The following is a 20,343-nucleotide window of genomic DNA, read 5'->3' on the forward strand; positions in this document are numbered from 1 at the left end:
AATGTCTCACTTAGCGGCAGAAGCCGAAATGTTGGGCTCCATTCCGATTGTCAGTCAAGGACTTACCGATACTTCTGTTGGAAGCAGCCTTTGGGTGAAAACACCTCAAAAAGGGACATTTTTTTTCCCCTTCTTCCTGCTCATTTCTGCTCGTCCTTCCCTCCCCAGGAGCTGGAAGCCATTAAAGCCAGGGTACGCGAGATGGAGGAAGAGGCCGAGAAGTTGAAGGAGCTGCAAAATGAAGTGGAGAAACAGATGAACATGAGCCCCCCACCCGGCAACGGTAAGGCCCCCTGGGAAATCTCCTGCTTTCGGAAATCCAGCTGCTCAATCAGGGGACCAGTTTAATAAGGGTTGCAGACACACACACACACACACACACACACACACACAATTTCATATAGGGGTATGAGTTTGTATTTGTATCCATGAATATATATGACAGCCGCTTTGGTGGTTAAGGCACCAGATTAGAAAGCGGGAGATTGGGAGTTGCAGTTCTACCTTAGGCGTGAAAGCCAGCTGAGTGCGTTTGGGCCAATCCCCAGGAGATTGGGAGTCATAGTCCTGTCTCAGTGTGAAAGCCGGCTGAGTGACTTTGGCCCAGTCCCCAGGAGTCAGTGAATTGTCTCACCTTAGGCACAAACACTGGCTGAGTATCTTTGGGCCAATCACCAGGAGGTGGTGAGTTCTAGTCCTGTGTTAGCATGAAAACTGGCTGGGTGATTTGGGGTCAATCACCAGGAGACTGTGAGTTTTAGTTTGCCTCAGGCATAAACGCTGGGTGACTTCGGGCCAGTCACCAGGAGACGGTGAGTTCTAGTCCCGCCTGAGGCACGAAAGCCAGCTGGGTGACTTTGGGCCAATCACCAGGAGACGTTGAGTTCTAGTCCCGCCTGAGGCACGAAAGCCAGCTGGGTGACTTTGGGCCAATCACCAGGGGATGGTGAGTTCTAGTCCCACCTGAGGCACGAAAGCCAGCTGGGTGACTTTGGGCCAGTCACCAGGAGATGGTGAGTTCTAGTCCCGCCTGAGGCATGAAAGCCAGCTGGGTGGGCCAATCACCAAGAGATGGTGAGTTCTAGTCTCGCCTTAGCTAAGAAAGCCAGCTAGGTGACTTTGGGCCAATCACTAGGAGACGGTGAGTTCTAGTCCCACCTCAAGCACGAAAGTCAGCTGGGTGACTTTGAGCCAATCGCCAGGAGACTGAGTTCTAGTCCCGCCTGAGGTACGAAAGTCAGCTGGATGACTTTAAGCCAATCACTAGGCAACAGTGAGTTCTAGTCCCACCTCAAGCACGAAAGTCAGCTGGGTGACTTTTGGTTATGGGGGAAATAAGAGAAAGCGGTGTTGGAGATGTTTACCACTTGAGTTATTTGTCAAAATCTTAAAAGCGGGATACAAATAAATAAAACGTAGGTTTCTTTGTGCACAAGGTATACCAAAACTTAGGTCCCATAGATCAATCACAGTACGCTTTAATTTTTTTTTCTCCTCGGCGAAAAGATTATTGTGCTTCGTTCAGCGTTCAAAGGTCATAAATTGGACAACGTGTTAAGGAAGCGTTTAATAGGAAATGGCAACCATTCAGATACTTAATATAAGTATATACTCAACTAAACTGTGGGGCCTCAGTTCTGGTACATTCTGTATCTATGAGTGGGTCTGTACTTGTGTGTGTGCATGCACGCGCGTGCGCACACACACCCTATGTCCAAATCTCGAGAAGCTAGATTGTCCATTGCAGGGTTAGCTGAATCATATCTTTGCTCTCTTGAAATGGGAAAATGGCCTGGCAGGGTGGTGTTAAACGACATTCTGCCTGCTGGGAACACCAACAGACCGATTGCCTTGTGATTGTCATGTGTGTGCGGTTAATTCCAGGAAAGTTAGAAGCACACACTGCTCTGGGAAGGCGTCAGAAATTCTCCTTTGCGTTAGCTAAAAGTGACTAGGAAATTCGGGCCTTGAAACGGAGGAAAAAGCATCCCGTTGTTGAATTGGATGTTAGCTAGGACTGCTACTGTTGTAGTCAGGATAGTTTGCTTTGCAAACACACACACACACACACACCTTGCCAAGGCTGTTCCTGAGTAGCGGCAGACAGGAAAATGTCTCCCTTCTACAATGGTCTCAAAGATTCTTTTTCAAAAAAGGCCACTTGACTGCTTTTTCCTAAGGGACAAGAAGGCATTTTGCTGCTCACCCAAGAAGCTCCATCAATGAAGCTTCTGGGATGAGAAGCTAAAAGCCATCTTATACAAGAACAGATTTAATAGAGCTGGAAGGGGCCTTGGAGGTCTTCTAGTCCAACCCCCTGCTCAGGCAGGAAACCCTATACCATTTCAGACAAATGGCTGTCCAGTCTCTTCTTCAAAACCTCCAGTGTGGGAGCACCCATAACTTCTGGTGGCAAGTCGTTCCACTGGTTAATTGTTCTCACTGTCTGGAAGTTTCTCCTTAATTCCAGGTTGCTTCTCTCCTTGATTAGTTTCCATCTGTTGTTTCTTGTCCTGCCTTCAGGTGCTTTGGAGAATAGCTGGACTCCCTCTTCTTTGTGGCTATTGGAACGCTGCTATCATGTCCCCCCTTGTCCTTCTCTACATTAAACTAGACGTACCCAATTCCAGCAGCCGTTCCTTGTATGTTTTAGCCTCCAGTCCCCTAATCATCTTTGTTGCTCTTCTCTGCACCCTTTCTAGAATCTCAGCATCTTTTTTACATCGTGGTGACCAAAACTGGATGCAGTATTCCAAGTGTGGCCTTACCAAGGCCTTGTAAAGTGGTATTAACACTTCACCTGACTTTGATTCTATCCTTCTGTTAATGCAGCCTAGCATTGTGTTGGCCTTCTTGACAGTTTCTTCCTGAAAAAAACAAAAACAAACAGTCCAACTGCCTTTTTTGAAAAAGCATCTTTGAGACAACCATGACCTGGATAATGGAGAATTTCCGTAGACATTTTCCTTTCCACATTATTTAATAATTCTGTTGGTTAATTGGTTGGTTAATTCCCTTTCTCCTCTCCCCACTCTCCTCTCCCCCCCTCTCCTCTCTGTCTCTCCTCTCTCCCGTCTCCTCTGCCCTCTCTCCTCTCTCTCCCCTCTCCCCCCTCCTCTCTCTCTCTCCTCTCTGTCTCCTCTCTCCTGTCTCTCTCCTCTCTTCTGTTTTTGCCCTCTCTCTCTCTCTCTCTCTCTCTCTCTCTCTCTTACCTTCCTCTCTCTCATCTCCTCTCTCCTCTGCTCCCTCTCTCACCCCCTCTCCTCTCTCTCTCCTCTCCTCTCTCCCGTCTCTCCTCTCTCTCCTCTCTGTCTCATCTCTCTCCTCTCCTGTCTCTCTCCTCTGCCCTCTCTCCTGTTTCTCCCACTCCCCCTCCTCTCTCTCTCTCCTCTCTGTCTCCTCTCTCCTGTCTCTCCTCTCTTCTGTCTTTCCCCTCTCCTTTGCCCTCTGTCTCTCTCACCTTCCTCTCTCCCCTCTCTCATCTCCTCTCTCCTCTGCTCCCTCTCTCTCACCCCCTCTCCTCTCTCTCTCCTCTCCTGTCTCTCCTCTCCTCTCTCCCGTTTCTCTCTCTCCTCTCTGTCTCATCTCTCTCCTCTCCTGTCTCTCCCCTCTCTCCTCTGCCTCCTCTCCTCTGTCCTCCCTCTCCCCCCTCCTCTCTCTCTCCTGTCTCTCCTCTCCTCTCTCCCGTCTCTCCTCTCTCTCTCTCTCTCTCTCTCCTCTCTGTCTCATCTCTCTCCTCCCCTGTCTCTCCTCTGTCTCCTCTCCTCTCTCCTCCCTCTCCCCCCTCCTCTCTCCTCTGTCTCCTCTCTCCTGTCTCTCCTCTCTCCTTTGCCCTCTCTCTCTCTCACCTTCCTCTCTCCCCCCTCTCTCTCCTGTCTCTCATCTCCTCTCTCCTCTGCTCCCTCTCTCCCCCTCTCCTCTCCTCTCCTGTCTCTCTCCTCTCTCCCGTCTCTCCTCTCCTGTCTCTCCTCTCTCTCTCTCCTCTGTCTCATCTCTCTCCTCTCCTGTCTCTCCCCTCTCTCCTCTGCCCCCTCTCCTCTCTCCCATCTCTCTCTCTCTAGCTGGCCCAGTCATCATGTCTTTGGAAGAAAAGATGGAAGCCGACGCCAGATCTATATACGTAGGAAATGTGAGTTCCTTCCCCCCCCCTTACACCCTAGCTTTCTTCAAGCGAGGACGAAGCCTTGCCTCCTGAACCGGACCCGTCTTCCATTTCAGGTAGATTACGGGGCCACTGCGGAAGAATTGGAAGCCCACTTCCACGGTTGCGGTTCCGTCAACCGCGTGACGATCCTGTGCGACAAATACACGGGTCATCCGAAGGGGTGAGTGGTCTTTTCCAAGGGGGGGACATTACTCTTGGCTTGAGAGTCGCCTTAAAGCTCCAGAGTTGGTCCGGTAGAATAGAGGTAGGCCTCGGTCCTTTTGTTGGGTGACCGTTTGAAGTTAACAACGACACCGAAAGAACCGACTTAACGACCGTTTTTCGTATTTATGACCATTGTGGCATCCTTGTGATCGTGCGATCAAAATTTGGAGGCTTGGCAACCGTATTTACGACGGTTGCCATATCCCGGGGTCACGCGATCTCCTTTTGCGACCTTCTGACAAACAGTCGATTTGGGGGGGGCGGAGCCAGATTCCCCTCACAACCGTGGGACTAACTTATAACCCCTGCAGCGATTTGCTTACCGACGGTGGGCCAGAAAGGTCACAAAATGGGGTCAAAGCCCCCTTAATTAAACGGTCTTGCTTAGCGGCAGAAAAGTTGGGCTCCGTTGTCGTACATCAAGGACGGCCTGTATTGTCCCGCGACCTCTCTTGATCGATTCACGTACTGATAAGTCCTCAACTTACAATGGCTCACTTAAAGTTATGACAATGCTGGGGGGAAAAGGGACTTGCGACCGTTTTTTCACAAATTCACAACGGTTACGGCAACCCCGGGCAGGAAGCAAGGTGGTAAAAACGGGGCAAAACCCGCTTAGAGCAGCAGAAATTTGAGGCTCGGTTGTGGTCGTAAGTTGAGGAGCCTGAATTGTCTAATTGTCCGTCCTCCTTCCACCTATCTTCTCAAGGTTCGCCTATATTGAATTTTCCGACAAGGAGTCGGTGCGGACTTCGTTAGCATTAGACGAATCCCTCTTCAGGGGGAGACAGATCAAGGTGGGTACGCCCTTTTCACAACACACAGACACCACACACACACACCGCTCTGTGCCCGACTCCCAAATAGCTTTTGCGGCCAGCCTTCGGACTGAACCATCTAAGCCAGGGCTCTTTTATGACACGTGGACTTCAGCTCCCAGAATTCCTGAGCCAGCATGAAACTTTGGCCCTTTCATGACTCGTGGACTTCAACTCCCAGAATTCCCGAGCCAGCATGAGGGAAACTTTGGCCCCATGACTCGTGGACTTCAACTCCCAGAATTCTCGTGGACTTCAACTCCCAGAATTCCCGAGCCAGCATGAGGGAAACTTTGGCCCCTTCATGACTCGTGGACTTCAACTCCCAGAATTCCCGAGCCAGCATGAGGGAAACTTTGGCCCCTTCATGACTCGTGGACTTCAACTCCCAGAATTCTCGAGCCAGCACGAGGGAAACTTTGGCCCCTTCATGACTCGTGGACTTCAACTCCCAGAATTCCCAAGCCAGCATGAGGGAAACCTTGGCCCCTTCATGACTGGTGGATTTCAACTCCCAGAATTCCCGAGCCAGCATGAGGGAAACTTTGGCCCCCTCATGACTCATGGACTTCAACTCCCAGAATTCCTGAGCCAGCATGAGGGAAACTTTGGCCCCTTCATGACTCGTGGACTTCAACTCCCAGAATTCTCGAGCCAGCACGAGGGAAACTTTGGCCCCTTCATGACTCATGGACTTCAACTCCCCGAATTCCTGAGCCAGCATGAGGGAAACTTTGGCCCCTTCATGACTGGTGGATTTCAACTCCCAGAATTCCCGAGCCAGCATGAGGGAAACTTTGGCCCCCTCATGACTCATGGACTTCAACTCCCAGAATTCCTGAGCCAGCATGGCTCAGCTTGGAAGCCTCTCCCTTCCCCTCAGCATGGCTGGCTCAGGAATTCTGGGAATTGAAGTCCACGAGTCATAAAAGAGTTAAGGTTGCCTACCCCTGCCCTGACAACATCTAATTTATACGAACATCACGCACTGCTCACTCCTGTACTGGTGGTTATATCACACTGTTTTCAGGGGCGTGTAATCGCCATTTGTAGCCTTTCTTGCTTGCCATCTTCTGACAGGCAAAGTCCAGATTTGCTTAACAACTGCAGGAATCACTCAGCAACTTTAGTGATTTGCTTAACCAGGGCAAAAGAAGCTCTTAAAATGGGGCACAGCCTCTTTAAAAGCTGCCTTGCTTAGCAACATAAATTTTGGGCTTAGTTGTGGGTCATAAGCAGAGGACTTCCCTGTAACTTAGGGTTATCCCTCAGCTGATTGGCATGAGTTAATACGTGTAATTAATACAACGGCAAAGTGGACCTAAATGAAATTTAAATGTAAAAAAGATGTTGAGACTCTAGAACAGGGGTAGGCAACCTTGGCTCTTTTATGACTCGTGGACTTCAACTCCCAGAATTCCCGAGCCAGCATGGCTCAGCTTGGAAACCTCTCCCTTTCCCCTCAGCGTGGCTGGCTCAGGAATTCTGGGAATTGAAGTCCACGAGCCATAAAAGAGCCAAGGTGGCCTACCCCTGGTCTAAGCACTGAGAAGATGAGGTTTCTGCTTCGGAGCCCTTCCCCTTGGGACCGTTCCAGTGTGGAATTCCCCCCTGTGCTTTCTCCGCTTGGCGGTTTTCTTGCAGACGTTTCGTGACCCGGCTGGGTAGCCTCATCAGTGCTAGAAGGCCGTGGTGGGGCTTGTGGAGAGGAGGAGAAAGAGGAAGAATAGTGATGTGTTCAGTGCACTGATGATGGCAACAGGTTTGGTAATGAAACATCAAGAAAATCCCCAAGCTCTTGAGAGCAGCAAGGATTCTTTCCCTTCCCCTCCACTCCACAAATCCCACTCCTTTTTGGAACTGATGATATCCCCTAGTTGGGTCTTGAAACGTCTGCAAGAAAGCCACCGAGCTCAGAGAGCATCCAGGGCCCCACAGTGCAACTGTTCTCCCCTATACGATGAATTCCCTCTGTTACGAAGAGGTGTCTGCATTCTCTAGGGTCCAAGCAGAAATTGTTACCCCCTGAGCCTGACCTGCAAGATTAGGTGTACATCCGAACTGGACTGTGTTGTTTCTCTGGGCCATATATGTGTGGATGTATGCATTATTATAATTGTCATGTTTATAGGAGGAGGTTACCCTTTGAGAGCTGTGTGCAACAAAATCTCATTTTAATGTAAGCTGAGTAATATACATTTAAAGCAGCGGTTCTCAACCTGTGGGTCACGACCCCATTTGGGGTCGAACGACCATTTCACGGGGGTCGCCAAACAACACGATCTGCCATTTTTTTCTGGGGCGGCGCATGGGGGTGGGGGGCCGCGCATGGGGCCGCCGCCGCACATGCACGCCGCGCAAGGGCCGGCGCTGCACATGCACGCCGCCTGCTTAATACCAGGGTCGCCGTATAAAGAGGTTGAGAACCACTGATTTAAAGTGACATGTTATTCTTTATTTTCTGTTCTATGTTATTCTATTCTGTTCTAATCTCTTCTGTTCTATGTTATTCTGTTCTGTTCTATGGTCTATTCTGTTCTTTTCTGTGCTAATCTGTTCTGTGTTATTCTATTATGTTTTTTTTCTGTGCTAATCTATTCTATGTTATTCTATTCTGTTCTATGTTATTCTATTCTGCTCTTTTCTGTTGTAATCTATTTTGTTCTACTCTGTTCTTTTCTGTTATTCTATTCTATTTTTGTTCTGTTCTTTTCTGGTCTAATCTGTTCTGTTCTATGTTATTCTATTCTGTTCTAATCCTTTTCTATGTTATTCTATTCTTTTCTGTTCTGTTCCAATCTGTTCTGTTCTATTCTATGTTATTCTATTTTGTTCTAATCTTGTTCTGTTCTATGTTGTTCTGTTCTTTTCTGTTCCAATGTTCTTTCTATTCTATGTTATTCTGTTCTGTTCTAATCTTGTTCTGTTCTGTTATTCTATTCTGTTCTTTTCTGTTCTTTGTTTTTCTATTCTGTTCTAATCCTTTTCTATGTTATTCTATTCTGTTTTTTTCTGTTCTGTTCCAATCTGTTCTGTTCTATTCTATGTTATTCTATTTTGTTCTGTTCTATGTTATTCTGTTCTTTTCTGTTCCAATGTTCTTTCTATTCTATGTTATTCTATTCTGTTCTTTTCTGTTCTATGTTATTCTATTCTGTTCTAATCCTTTTCTATGTTATTCTATTCTGTTCTGTTCTTTTCTGTTCTGTTCCAATCTGTTCTGTTCTATGTTATTCTATTCTTTTCTAATCTAATCCTGTTGTTCTGTTCTATGTTATTCTGTTCTTTTCTGTTCCAATCTGTTCTGTTCTATTCTATGTTATTCTATTCTGTACTATTCTTTGTTATTCTATTCTGTTATTCTGTTCTGTTCTAATTAATCTAATCTAATCTTACTTTTAGGTGATTCCCAAACGGACCAACCGCCCAGGCATCAGCACCACAGACCGAGGCTTTCCCCGGACCCGGTACCGAGGGCGAGGATCCGGCTACAGCAGTTCCAGGGCCCGTTTCTACAGTGGCTTCAGCAGCCGTCCGCCCCGAGGGCGTGCATACAGGTCTGACCCAAAGGGGAAGGTGGGGGAAGTGGGGAACCGATCCACCCTAGGGCAGACTCACGCTCGCAGACGGCCAGGGAACGGAGCTGCTGGATTAGAGTAGCAATCCCGGGCTTAAAACCTTTTGGCGTCTCTTTTTATTGATCACCTGAAACAGACCAAGGCAAGGGATCCCGCAGGCCAGAATACAGCCGGTCCTTGGCTTATAACGGTTCACTTAGGGACCATTCAAAATGACATCACTGGAAGAAAAAAAGGACTCTCCGTCATTTTTCACACTTAACGACCGTCGCAGCGTGCCCACGGTCCACGTGATCCAAATTTGGATGCTCAGCAACCGACTCGTATTTATGACGGTTGCGGTGTCCCGGATGGCGTCATGTGATCCCCTTTTGCGACTTCCTGACAAAGTCAGTTGGGGGGGAAGAAAAAGAGGGAAGAAGGAAGGAAGGAAAGAGAAAGAAGGAAGGAAAGAAAGGAAAGGGAGGAAAGAGAAAAAGAAAAAGGGAAGGGAGGAAAGAAAAAAGGGAGGGTGGAAGGAAAGAGAAGAAAGAAAGGAAAAAAATGAAAGAAGGGAAGGAAGGAAAGAAAGGGAAGGAAGAAGGGAAAGAAAAAAAGAGGGTGGAAGGAAAGAAGAAAGAAAGAAAAAGGGAAGGAAAGAAAAGGAAGGAAGGAGGGAAAGAAAAAAGGGAGGGTGGAAGGAAAGAAGAAAGAAAGAAAATGAAAAAGAAAAAGGGAAGGAGGGAAAGGAAAAAGGGTGGAAGAGAAGGAAGAAAGAAAAAATGAAAGAAGGGAAGGAGGGAAAGAAAAAAAGGGAGGATGGAAGGAAAGAAGAAAGAAAAAGGGAAGGAAAGAAAGAAAAAGGGAAGGAAGGAGGGAAAGAAAAAAGGGAGGGTGGAAGGAAAGAGAAGAAAAAGAAAAGGGGAAGGAAAAAAGGAAAGAAAAAAAGGGAAGGAAGGAGGGAAAGAAAAAAGGGAGGGTGGAAGGAAAGAGAAGAAAGAAAGAAAAGGGGAAGGAAAAAAGGAAAGAGGGAAGGAAGGAAAGAAAGAAAGAAAAAATATGGCAAAGTCATAGGGACAGAGGTCGCAAAAGGTCACAGTCGCCCCGTTTGGAAATGCCGATGTAGTTTTTCACGTTTGAGGATTTCGGCCCTGTGTCTTCTAGGTTTTTAAAAGCTTTTTTTTTTTTTTAAATACCTCTTTCTTTAACCTGCTTCCTTCTTCTCTTCACAGGGGCCGGGCCAGAGCGACCTCATGGTATTCCCCTTACTAAAAACAAAACAAAAAAACAAAACAAAACAAAAAAAAGGTTGTTTTAGGAAGGAGGAAAAAAAAAGGAAAAAAAATGAAGATTTGTTACCATGACGGAAAAAAAATTATATATATATACATATATATATACATACTGTTGGCGGGAGGAGGTTGCTTCTTGATGCTGTGCAGAGAAAGAGGGTTGACCTATACGGGAGGGAGGGGAGAAAACAAACTTGTGGGTCGGCCGAGCTTGTTGTTAAAACTGCCTGGTAGTATTGTCGAGAGTCTCTCCCTTCTCCGCCCTTCCTTCTCCTTTTTGCAGATTTTTTGGGGGGGGGGGGATTCTTCCTCTGTGTTTTTACAAGGGGGCAGGCAGTGCCTGGGAGGCTTTGGGAGGTTGTCCCCTCCGGATTCTGTGACTCTTTTGTTTTTCTTCTCCACCCTTGCTCTCCATTGCGTGTGTTCGTGTGTCTACATTTGTTTCCCTGATTGGTTTCTGCTGTCTTTTTGTTGCTTTGCTTTGCCCCTGCCCTGCCCTTCCTCCAACCTAACCAGATTAGCCCGGAAAAAGCTGGCGTTCACGGCTTCGTAGCCAGAAAGAAGCTGGCTTAGCTGGAAAAAAAGTGGCATTCACGGTTTCGTAGCTAGAAAGAAGCTGGCATTCATAGCTGGAAAGAAGCCGGCATTGACGGCTTCGTAGCCGAAAAGAAGCTGGCGTCCACGGCTTCATAGCTGGAAAGAAGCTGGCATTCATAGCTGGAAAGAAGCTGGCATTTACGGCTTCGTAGCCAGAAAAGCTGGCGTCCACGGCTTCATAGCCGGAAAGAAGCTGGTATTCCTGGCTTCGTAGCCAGAAAGAAGCTAGCATTCCCGGCTTCCTCGCTACCTTTTGCCCAAACATCCCTCGCCCAATCTGTTTCTGCCCAGGACATCCTCAAAAATGCCACATCCCATTCTGAGATTCTTCCCTGTTTCTGCCCTCTTCCCCGTCACCCTTTTGGTCCTTTTCCCTGGATTTTGCCCTGAACTCAAAAGCATTGTTCTAACACCCCCCCCCCAAAGAAACCGGGGTGATTCCCGTTTAAAAATGGCTTCCTTCCTTCCTTCCTTCCTTCCTTCCTTCCTTCCTTCCTTCCTTCCTTCCTTCCTTCCTTCCTTCCTTCCTTCCCAGTGCCCACCATTTCAGGTTGTAGGTGTCCTGTACCCCTCAATTCTTCCTCCTTTCTCTCTTTCTCTCTCTTTCTCTCAAAGGGGGTTTGTTTTATATGCCTTGTTTGAGTGTCTTTATCTTTACAGGTTCCTTTATTTTTTAGCCTGAAGAAATGACACCGAAACCTGAAGCTGTAGAGAAACCAGGGGTGGGGCAAAAAAAAAAATTAAAAAAAAATTATTAAAAAAAATCTCCCCGGAGGGGTTTGTTGAGTATTGGGATGACTTTAAAAAAAAGAAAGAAAAAGAAAACGGGAGGGGAAAAAAAAGAGGGAAAAAAAACCATTTCAGGTTGGAGGGAGGGAAACAGAGGAAGAAGCCAAATTGTTATAAGGGTGGAAAAAAAAATAAAAAAATAAAGATGTTTTTGGAAGAAACGAGCGTGGGCATTGGTGCCTTTTGTTCGGCTGCTGCCGAAAAGCCGGCACGATTTAAAACGACGAGTTTACAGGCTTGTGGCTTCGTTTAGTGACCGTTTCAAAATTACAAACGGCCCTAAGGAAAGCGACTTGGCGACTGTTTCACGCTTAGCGTCGGCTGCGGCATTCCCCCCCTCCCCATCACCACGTGATCAAAATTGGCAACCGGCTCATGACGGTCGCAACGTCCCCGGGATCGTGTCGATCCCTTTTGGGGCGAACTTTTGATGAGCAAAATTAATGGGGGGAATCCAGATTCCCTTAACTGCGGCGATTCGGTTAACGATGACAAGTTGAAAGGCCATAAAATGGGGCAAAAATTTGCCAGAGAAATTTGGGGCTTGCTCGCTTGGCCGTAAGTCAGGGACTACCTGTCGAATGGCATGCCTGGTTGGTGATGGCTATTACTCCAGGTGGCTGAACGGGCCTACACAGGCCGCCCTTGAACTTAACAACCACTTGTTTAGTGACGGCTCCAAGTCAAGAATGACAGCTGAAAAAAAGGTGATTTACAATCCCTCCTCACACTTATAAAGCAGCAGCCTTTATGCTGCTTTACAACAGATGCATGCATTACAACTGCAGTCATTTCACCTAACAGCTGTGGCAAGGAAGGTTGTAAAATGGGGTTGTTAAACTCGCGTTTAGCAAGAGAAAGTTCTAAGTTTGAGGACTACCTACATTCATGTGAGGTTTAAGGGACGGAGCACATTCTGGTCCCAGTTTTGTCTGGGTGATGCTTCTGTGTCATGGGTGTGCGCATGTGGGTATACGCACAATGGTATTTTTGAGAGCTGAACGCAACGAAATTTCATTTCAAGGTATGCTGATTAGTGTACATTTAAAATGACAAAAGGTTTTTATTCTATTCCTATTCCATTCCATTGTTCTGTTTTGTTCTATTATATTTCTTATTTTAGTCTATTCCAATCCCATCCCATTCCTTTCTCCTATCCTAGTCTATTCTAATGTTTATTCTAGTCTATTCCCATCCCATTCCTTTCTCCTATCCTAGTCTATTAGTCTATTCTAATGTTCTTATTCTAGTCTAATCTAATCTATTCCAATCCCATCTCATTCCTTTCTATCTCCTGTCCTATTCTTAGTCTATTCTAATATTTATTCTTATTCTAGTCTAGTCTATTCCAATCCCATCCCATTCGCTTCTATCTCCTATTCTTAGTCTATTCTAATATTCTAGTCTATTCTCTACGCTCCATTCCAATCTCATCCCATTCCTTTCTGTCTCCTACTTTTGTTCTATTCTTACTTATTCTAGTCTATTCTATTTATTGTAGTCTAGTCCAGTGGTGGCGAACCTATGGCACGGGTGCCAAAGGCAGCACTCAGCCCTTTCTGTGGGCACACACGCCATCGCCCGAGTACTAGGCCTTCAGCTGGGTTTTATAAAACCTTTTCGCTTTAGGCCTCCGCCGCTGTGTGCAAAAAAAAAAGGTTCAATCAATCAATTTCAACTTTTCAGGAAAAAAAAGATCTTGCAAAATTGGAATTGATTGAATTTTTTAGTCCCATCCAGTCTGCCGTTACCACCACAGCCATGCCCACCCAATGGGCCACACCCACCTGGCACCCGACGATGCGTAAGTGGGTTTTGGGTGGCAGTTTGGGCCCTTGGTCTCTAAAAGGTTCGCTATCACTGGTCTAGTTTATTCCTCTCTACACTCCATTCTCATTCCTGTCTCCTGTTCTATTATTCCATTCTATTATTATTGCCTTCCATTTCTATTCTAATTATTATTTTCTATTCTATTGTGAATTGAAGTCCACACCTCTTAAAAGTTAATCAGGTTGAAAAGCAGCGTTGCAGTCTGTCTATCCATCACGTTCTACGGACTGGCAGCGCTGTAGCGTAAACCTTCAACTGCAAGATCAAAGTTGGTTTCTTACACTTAACGTGTTTCCTGCCTTGCAGCCAGAAAGTCGGGTGTTTGCATTTACCCCCCCAACCTGTTTGCCAGGATGAAAAAGGAACAAAACAGGCGGCTTGTAGCTAGATGAGCTGAGGTGGCGCAGCATTTAAGAGTGCAGTACTGCAGGCCACTTTAGCTGACTGTGTTCAGCAGGTCAGGGGTTCAAATCTCACCGGATCAAAGTTGACTCAGCCTTCCATCCTTCCGGGGTAGGTAAAATGAGGACCCAGATTGTTGGGGGCAGTGTAAATATATATATACATTGCTTACTGGTGTACACCGTTTAGAGAGTGCTTGCACTTAAAGTGGTATATAAGTCTCATAAATAAATAAATGATTTTCCCATGAGAAATTCTCCCTGTTCCAACAAATCTTGTCGCATTCCAAAATCTTGTTTTTCTTTCTCCACTTTGTCCCTGTCCCGTTGCAAAAAAAAAAAAGGGGGGGGGCATGAATGGAAGCAAAGCCAGATTAAAAATGAATATTTCTAGGGCGCAACGGAAGATGGGCGAGAACCGGTTTGGTGCCACGGCTCAAGGCATCGGCCTACAGACCTGGGAGTTAATGCTCCGGTTTGGCCACAAACCAGCTGGAGTGCTTCTAAACCAGTTTACTGGCTTAAGGGGAAGATTTTAAATTCAGCTAATCCTTAAAGTGGACTGTTCCATCAGTTCCGTAATTGGGGGGGGAGCATGGTTTATCTTAGCTTAATTTATCCTTTAGCTTAAAAATTAGCCTAATGACTTGTGGGGTGCAGGATAGCATCGTGGTCCTTTTGAATATCCCCATGGGCCAATTCCGGGAGGCGCAGTTAACACAGGTAATTCTCAATTTAGCAAGTCAAGACAACACTGGGGGGGGGGAACCAACTTAACAGCTGATCCGATGGTTGCAGTACCTGCGGTCATACGATTAAAACTCGGGGCGCTTGGCAACTGGTTTATTGATTTAATGATGATTTCAGCATCTCCAGGATCCTGAGATGGCCTTTTGTGACTGTCTCAAGCCAGCTTCCGTTGTGCGTTGGCGGGGAAAGCCACGTGCATTTAAAAGACCGAATGGTTGACTTGACAAAGGCGTGGATTTGCTGAATAACCAGGGGAAAAAAGTGGTAAAATCAGGTGTGACACACAACAGAAGTCCCACTCTCAACCATGCTCATAAGTTGAGGAACACTTGTATCATTTCGGGGAAGAAAATCAAGAAGTCAAAAGTGGTATGATCTTGGCAAAGGGACCTCTAAACCCCCTCGGATCCTATGTTTCGAACAGCCAATTATCCCAAAGATGCTTTTTTTTTTCAGGAGACACCTGAACTTGTTTTTCATTGAAGATGTTTCGCTTCTCGTCCCAGAAGCTTCTTCAGCTCTGACTGGAGGGTGGGGAATGGAAAGATTTATACTCCTTGCAGACAGCTGGTCCTTTGCCTTCTTTTAGAGCAGTGGTTCTCAACCTTTTTAATGCCACGACCCCCAACCGGTCGTAAGTCGAAGACTACTTAACCGGTCGTAAGTCGAGAACTATTCAACTGGTGCAGCACCGTTTGCAGAATGGGACTTTTGGCGGGCTCAGCAGGGCAGAGACAGCCTGGACAATTCCTATTGGCTTTGGAAAGCCAATAGAATTAGAGTCTATTCAAGAGAGTCTATTCTATTGGCTTTCAAAAGCCAATAGAATAAAAGGGAGGAGCACAGCTAAGGAAAAGGGGGAAAAAATGGCAGACTGCGTTGTTTGGCGACCCCCGTGAAATGGTCGTTCGACCCCAAATGGGGTCCCGACCCACAGGTTGAGAACCACTGCTTTAGAGCAGGGGTGTCAAACTCAAATTTCATTGAGGGCTGCATCAGCATTGCAGTTGCCCTTGGGCTGGGTGGGTGTGGCCAGTGTGGGTGCAGCCTACTGGGTGGGCGTGAATGGAGTGGGTGTGGCCTACTGGATGGGCATGGCCAGCTCTACATGGTTCGTGTCAAGGGGGCCTGTGGGGGCCTGGGCAGGAGTGGGACAGATCTGAGGGTCTCTGGCAGAAGGGGGTGGGACCAGGGCAAGTGCCAAGGCATGTGGTCCACTGGAGCAGGGCTTTTCAACCAGTGGTACGGGTACCACCTGTGGTACATTGGCACCTGGCAGGTGGTACGCAACCATCCTAGAAAAGTGGTAGCGGGGGAGGGGAATGAGCTGAACCGGGGGCAGCACCGCACAAGCCTGAGCGAGAGACGGCTGGAGCTGCAGGGCTGTCAGGGCTCAGTGGAAGCGCCAGGATCAGTGCCAGGCTCCAGCTGGAGCTCGGCGCTGATCCTGGTGCTTCTGCTAAGCCCCGAAGTACCAATCAGCTGGAAAGTGGCACTGATCCTGGTGCTTCTGCTGAGCCCAGAAGAAGCGCCGATCAGCTGGAATGTTGCAGCCTCTCCAGGGTCTTGTGATTTACCTTCAGATGCTTGGCAACTGATTCCTATTTATGACGGTCCCAGTGTCCCAGGGTCATGGGAAGGGACCAAAACCTGCTGCAACCACCCAGCAGACGGGGGGAGGAATAAAAACCAAACACCCCCCCACCCCCGCTGCCAATCCTCAACAGAAAGGCTCACAACAATGAAAACCTCGGACAGAAAACAGAATGCAGCCGGGCAGGCAGGCAGGTGTCTTGCTCCATTGTGGCTTGGGGGGCACTTTTTTTCCAGTGCCGTTGTAACTTCAGTCACTAAGCGAACTGTTGTAAGTCAAGGACTACCTGTACTTTATCAATTTTTTTCTTTTTTTCTGGTCATTAAGTTTTTGACACCTTGCTAGGCGACTGGTGGTACTCGGATGTTGCCATATCCTAAAAGTGCTACAGTGGGTGAAAAGGTTGAAAAGCCCTGCACTGGAGGAGCCTCACTGTTCCTCTCAGGCCATGGGTGTGTGTGTGCAGAGGTCCAAATGCCCAGCCTGGCCCTCGAGCACCCACGGCACCAAGCCCAGCCCCGCTTCCCCAAGGGGACGCCCAGCTGCATTTACCTCCTCCTCAAGGCTGCGGCTGCTGTGCTTGCTCTCCTTAGCCAGGTGGCTCATGATGGGTACGAGGGCAAAGTCAGAGGGAGGCCTATTCCCTCCCAATGGAAGGAGACCCGGCTTTGTATCCAAAGCTTCCTTAGCAATAGGATGGGAAACCCCAGGATAGGCCAGGAGGAGGGGGCAAGGGGATGGTGAAAGGGCAGCAGGGCAGGACTAAGGCAGGACTTGCCTCAAACCCTCCCTCTGCTTCTTTCCTTCCTAAGTACAGAGTGGTGGGAAAATATTTGAGATGAGGGAGGTAGAAAAACAGGCAAGAAACGCAGCCAGGGCCAAGGCAGCGGGGGCCGTTCCCTCACTGTTTGCAAGATGGCTTCGCGGGCCACATGAAACCAGTTCGCAGGCCGCATCCGGCCCGAGGCCTTGCGTTTGACATGTCTGTTTTAGAGAGTCGTTGAGGCCACTTGGAGTTTTATCTCAAGGTCTCCCTGAGCGGTGCAAATGGGCGTGGAGACTTCTTGGAACTGCTGAAAGGACTGTCGTGTCCTTCCCTCAGTTGAGTGAGGGCTGTTCAGTTTTGATATTGTACGTTGGGGAAACAAAACCACCACTTCACAATGCATGGCACAACATAGGAGAACGAACCCATCAGGACAAAAACTCAGCTGTCCACCTGCCTTTGAAAGACGAAGGCCGCTCTTTCAAAGACAGCAAAGCCCCCATTTTGGATAGAGAGGACCTCTGACTTGAAAGAGGCGTCCAAGAGGCCATCTAGGTCAAAACTGAATAGCTCTCTCTCAAGGGGGGGGGAATACGACAACACCATCTATCTCCAGTCGACCACACGGTCCTTTCAGCAGTTCCAAGAAGGCTCCACACCCATTTGCGCTGCTCAGATGACCCTGAGGACACCGATAAACCTCCAAGCGGTCTCAACAACCCTCTGAAAAAAATACAAATGACCAGATGGCAAAGTCAGAGCCGAAGAAGCTTCTTGGATGAGAAGTGAAACGACTTCAAGGAAAAACAAGGAAGTCCATTTGGTACTACCAGTACCTGGATGATGGAGAATCTCCCTAGACGAACGGCCAATTCTAACAGATAAGACCCACAGAGGACCCCCGACATTGCCCTGGTGACTTCCGTGGCAGCTATCTGTTCCCATTGGAGCAGCGGGCCCATTGCACCGTGCTTCTCTCTGCCTGTGTTCTTGAGGTCCTAGAACAGGGGTAGGCAACCATGGCTTTTTTATGACTCATAGACTTCAACTCCCAGAATTCCTGAGCCAGCATGGGGGAACTTTGGCCCCTTCATGACTCGTGGACTTCAACTCCCAGAATTCCTGAGCCAGCATGAGGAAAACTTTGGCCCCTTCATGACTCGTGGACTTCAACTCCCAGAATTCCTGAGCCAGCTATGCTGAGGGAAAAGGGAGGTTTCCAAGCTGAGCCAGGCTGGCTCAGGAATTCTGGGAGTTGAAGTCCACCTGTCTTAAAGGGGCCGAGGCTGAGAAACATTGACCTAGTCCAGAGGTAGGCAACCTTGGCTCTTTTATGACTCATGGACTTCAACTCCCAGAATTCCTGAGCCAGCCATGCTGGGGGGAAAGGGAGAGGTTTCCAAGCTGAGCCAGGCTGGCTCAGGAATTCTGGGAGTTGAAGTCCACGAGTCATAAAAGAGCCAAGGTGGCCTACCCGTGCCCTAGAAATGTTGGGGAACCTCTGGAGGTCCCTGCTTCCCAAGAGGGTCAAGCCCACCCAAGAGGCAGGGCAGCCCAGTCAAATGCCCTGAAGAGGGTCAAGGCTGGCAAGGTAAGGAACCTCGAACTCGGGACCCTGGATCTTTTCAGACACGGGTCATCAGTGGCACTCATTCCACCTGCTTTCTCGGGGCCCCTAAGTGATAACCCATCCCTGGGAGGACACTCCAGAGTCTTCAAGCACGCAAACCCCAAAACAACAGAACCAAGTTGGGAGGGGCCTCAGAGGTCTTCTAGTCCAGCCCCCTGCTCAAGCAGGAGACTCTATGCCATTCCAGGCAAGTGGCTGTCCAATCTCTTCTTAAAAACCTCCCGTGATGGAGCACCCACAACTTCTGGAGGCAAGCAGTTCCACTGGTTAATTGTTCTGTCAGGAAATTTCTCCTTAGTTTCAGGTTGCTTTTCTCCTTGATGAGTTTCCATCCGTCGTTTCTTGTCCTGCCTTCAGGTGCTTTGGAGAAGAGGATGACCCCCATCTTCTTTGGGGCAGCCCCTCAAATATTGAAACAGCTATCATGTCCCGCCTCGTCCTTCTCTTCATTAAACCGGACATATCCAATTCCAGCAACCGTTCCTTATGTTTCAGCCTCCAGTTTCCTGAGCATCTTGGTTGCTCTTCTCTGCACTCTTTCTAGAGTCTCAGCATCTTTTTTTAAATATTGTGGTGACCAAAACTGGATGCAGGATTCCAAACGTGGCCTTACCCAGGCCTTGTAAAGCCGTATTAAATTCTTGCCCCACAAAAGACTGCGAAGCTTAGCCAGGGGTTTTCCGAGTGGATTGTTTTTTTTTTTCTTTTTTATTTAGCTTAGTAACAGTCAAGTGTTTTATTTCCCTTTAAGTCTACAAAGCAGTCCAAAAAAATTGAGCCTCCTTTAAGGGGGGGGATGTTGCATGTTTAACCCCCAGGAAAGCAAAAGGAGTAGTGTTTATGCACACACGTGTGTTTTGGCCTGAGTGATTCTCTCCCTGGGTATGACACTGTGCCGTTCCTTCAGCGATCATCTCTCCTTCTTTATTGGTAATAAAACCCGCTATTAATTCTGAGCCCTGAAAAATGATTTGCAACTTATTAAAAAAAAATTAGATACAGGAAGTCCTGAACTTACAAGAGTTCATTTAGCGACCGTTCGGAGTTACAACAGCACTACAAAAGGACTGTTTTTCACACACGTACGACCAGGGTGCCATCTCCCTGGACATGCTATCCAAATTCAGAGGCTTATCGACTCCTATTTATGACGGTCGCAGTATCCCCAGGTCGTACGATCTCCTTTTTCTGATCTTCTGACAAGCAATGTCAACGGGGAAATCAGGTTACTAACTTACAAACTGCGGTGATTCATTTAACAACGGTGGCAAGAAAGGTCAGGAAATTGTCTCAATTGCTGTTAAGTTGAGGACTACCTGTATATTGCAGATTTGGGCTAGCTGAAATCGTCGTCGTATACAGCGATCGTTTCGTTTCTCTTTGCTGCGAGCAAATAATGCTAGACAGAAAAAGATTTCTGGGTAAAGATTTGCAGACACTTACGTGTCCCAAAAGTGCTTTTTTTTTTTTTTTCACGAGGCAACTGGACTTTGTTTTTCTTTGAAGAGGTTTCGCTTCTCATCCAGGAAGCTTCTTCAGGTTCTGACTGGAGGGTGTGGAATGGAAGGATTTACACTCATTTGCAGTCCTCTGGTCATTTGCCTTCTTTTAGAGCAGTGGTTCTCAACCTGTGGGTCGGGACCCCATTTGGGGTCGAACGACCATTTCACGGGGGTCGCCAAACAACGCAGTCCGCCATTTTCCCCCCCTTTTCCTTAGCTGTGCTACTCCCTTTGATTCTATTGGCTTTTGAAAGTCAATAGAATAGACCAATCTCTTGAATAGAGTCTAATTCTATTGGCTTTCAAAAGCCAATAGGAATTGTCCAGGCTGTCTCTGCCCTGCTGAGCCCACCAAAAGTCCCATTCTGCAAACGGTGCTGCACCAGTTGAGTAGTCCTCGACTTACGACCGGCTGAGTAGTCCTCGACTTACGACCGGTTGGGGGTGG

At 47.8% G+C, this 20,343-nt stretch overlaps 1 protein-coding gene across 2 annotated transcripts in view; it reads left to right on the forward strand.

The window, feature by feature from the left end:
• The window catches only part of PABPN1 (poly(A) binding protein nuclear 1), a 15,327-nt gene extending 3,744 nt beyond the window's left edge, over positions 1-11,583 (forward strand). Inside the window, exons 2-7 of one of the 2 annotated variants that reach the window (XM_039345553.1) lie at positions 169-283; positions 4,062-4,129; positions 4,219-4,325; positions 5,079-5,166; positions 8,590-8,744; positions 9,977-11,583. In XM_039345553.1, coding sequence (XP_039201487.1) covers positions 169-283; positions 4,062-4,129; positions 4,219-4,325; positions 5,079-5,166; positions 8,590-8,744; positions 9,977-10,016 — 573 coding nt within the window. In that variant the 3' untranslated portion in view covers positions 10,017-11,583. Of the gene's footprint in view, positions 1-168; positions 284-4,061; positions 4,130-4,218; positions 4,326-5,078; positions 5,167-8,589; positions 8,948-9,976 lie in introns of those variants that run through there. The other variant, XM_039345552.1, reaches the window with a different exon arrangement.
• Positions 11,584-20,343: the final 8,760 nt, after the last annotated feature.

Source organism: Crotalus tigris, unplaced genomic scaffold (genome assembly GCF_016545835.1).
Source record: "Crotalus tigris isolate CLP2741 ecotype Arizona unplaced genomic scaffold, ASM1654583v1 scf7180000017953.204902, whole genome shotgun sequence".
NCBI lineage: Eukaryota > Metazoa > Chordata > Lepidosauria > Squamata > Viperidae > Crotalus > Crotalus tigris.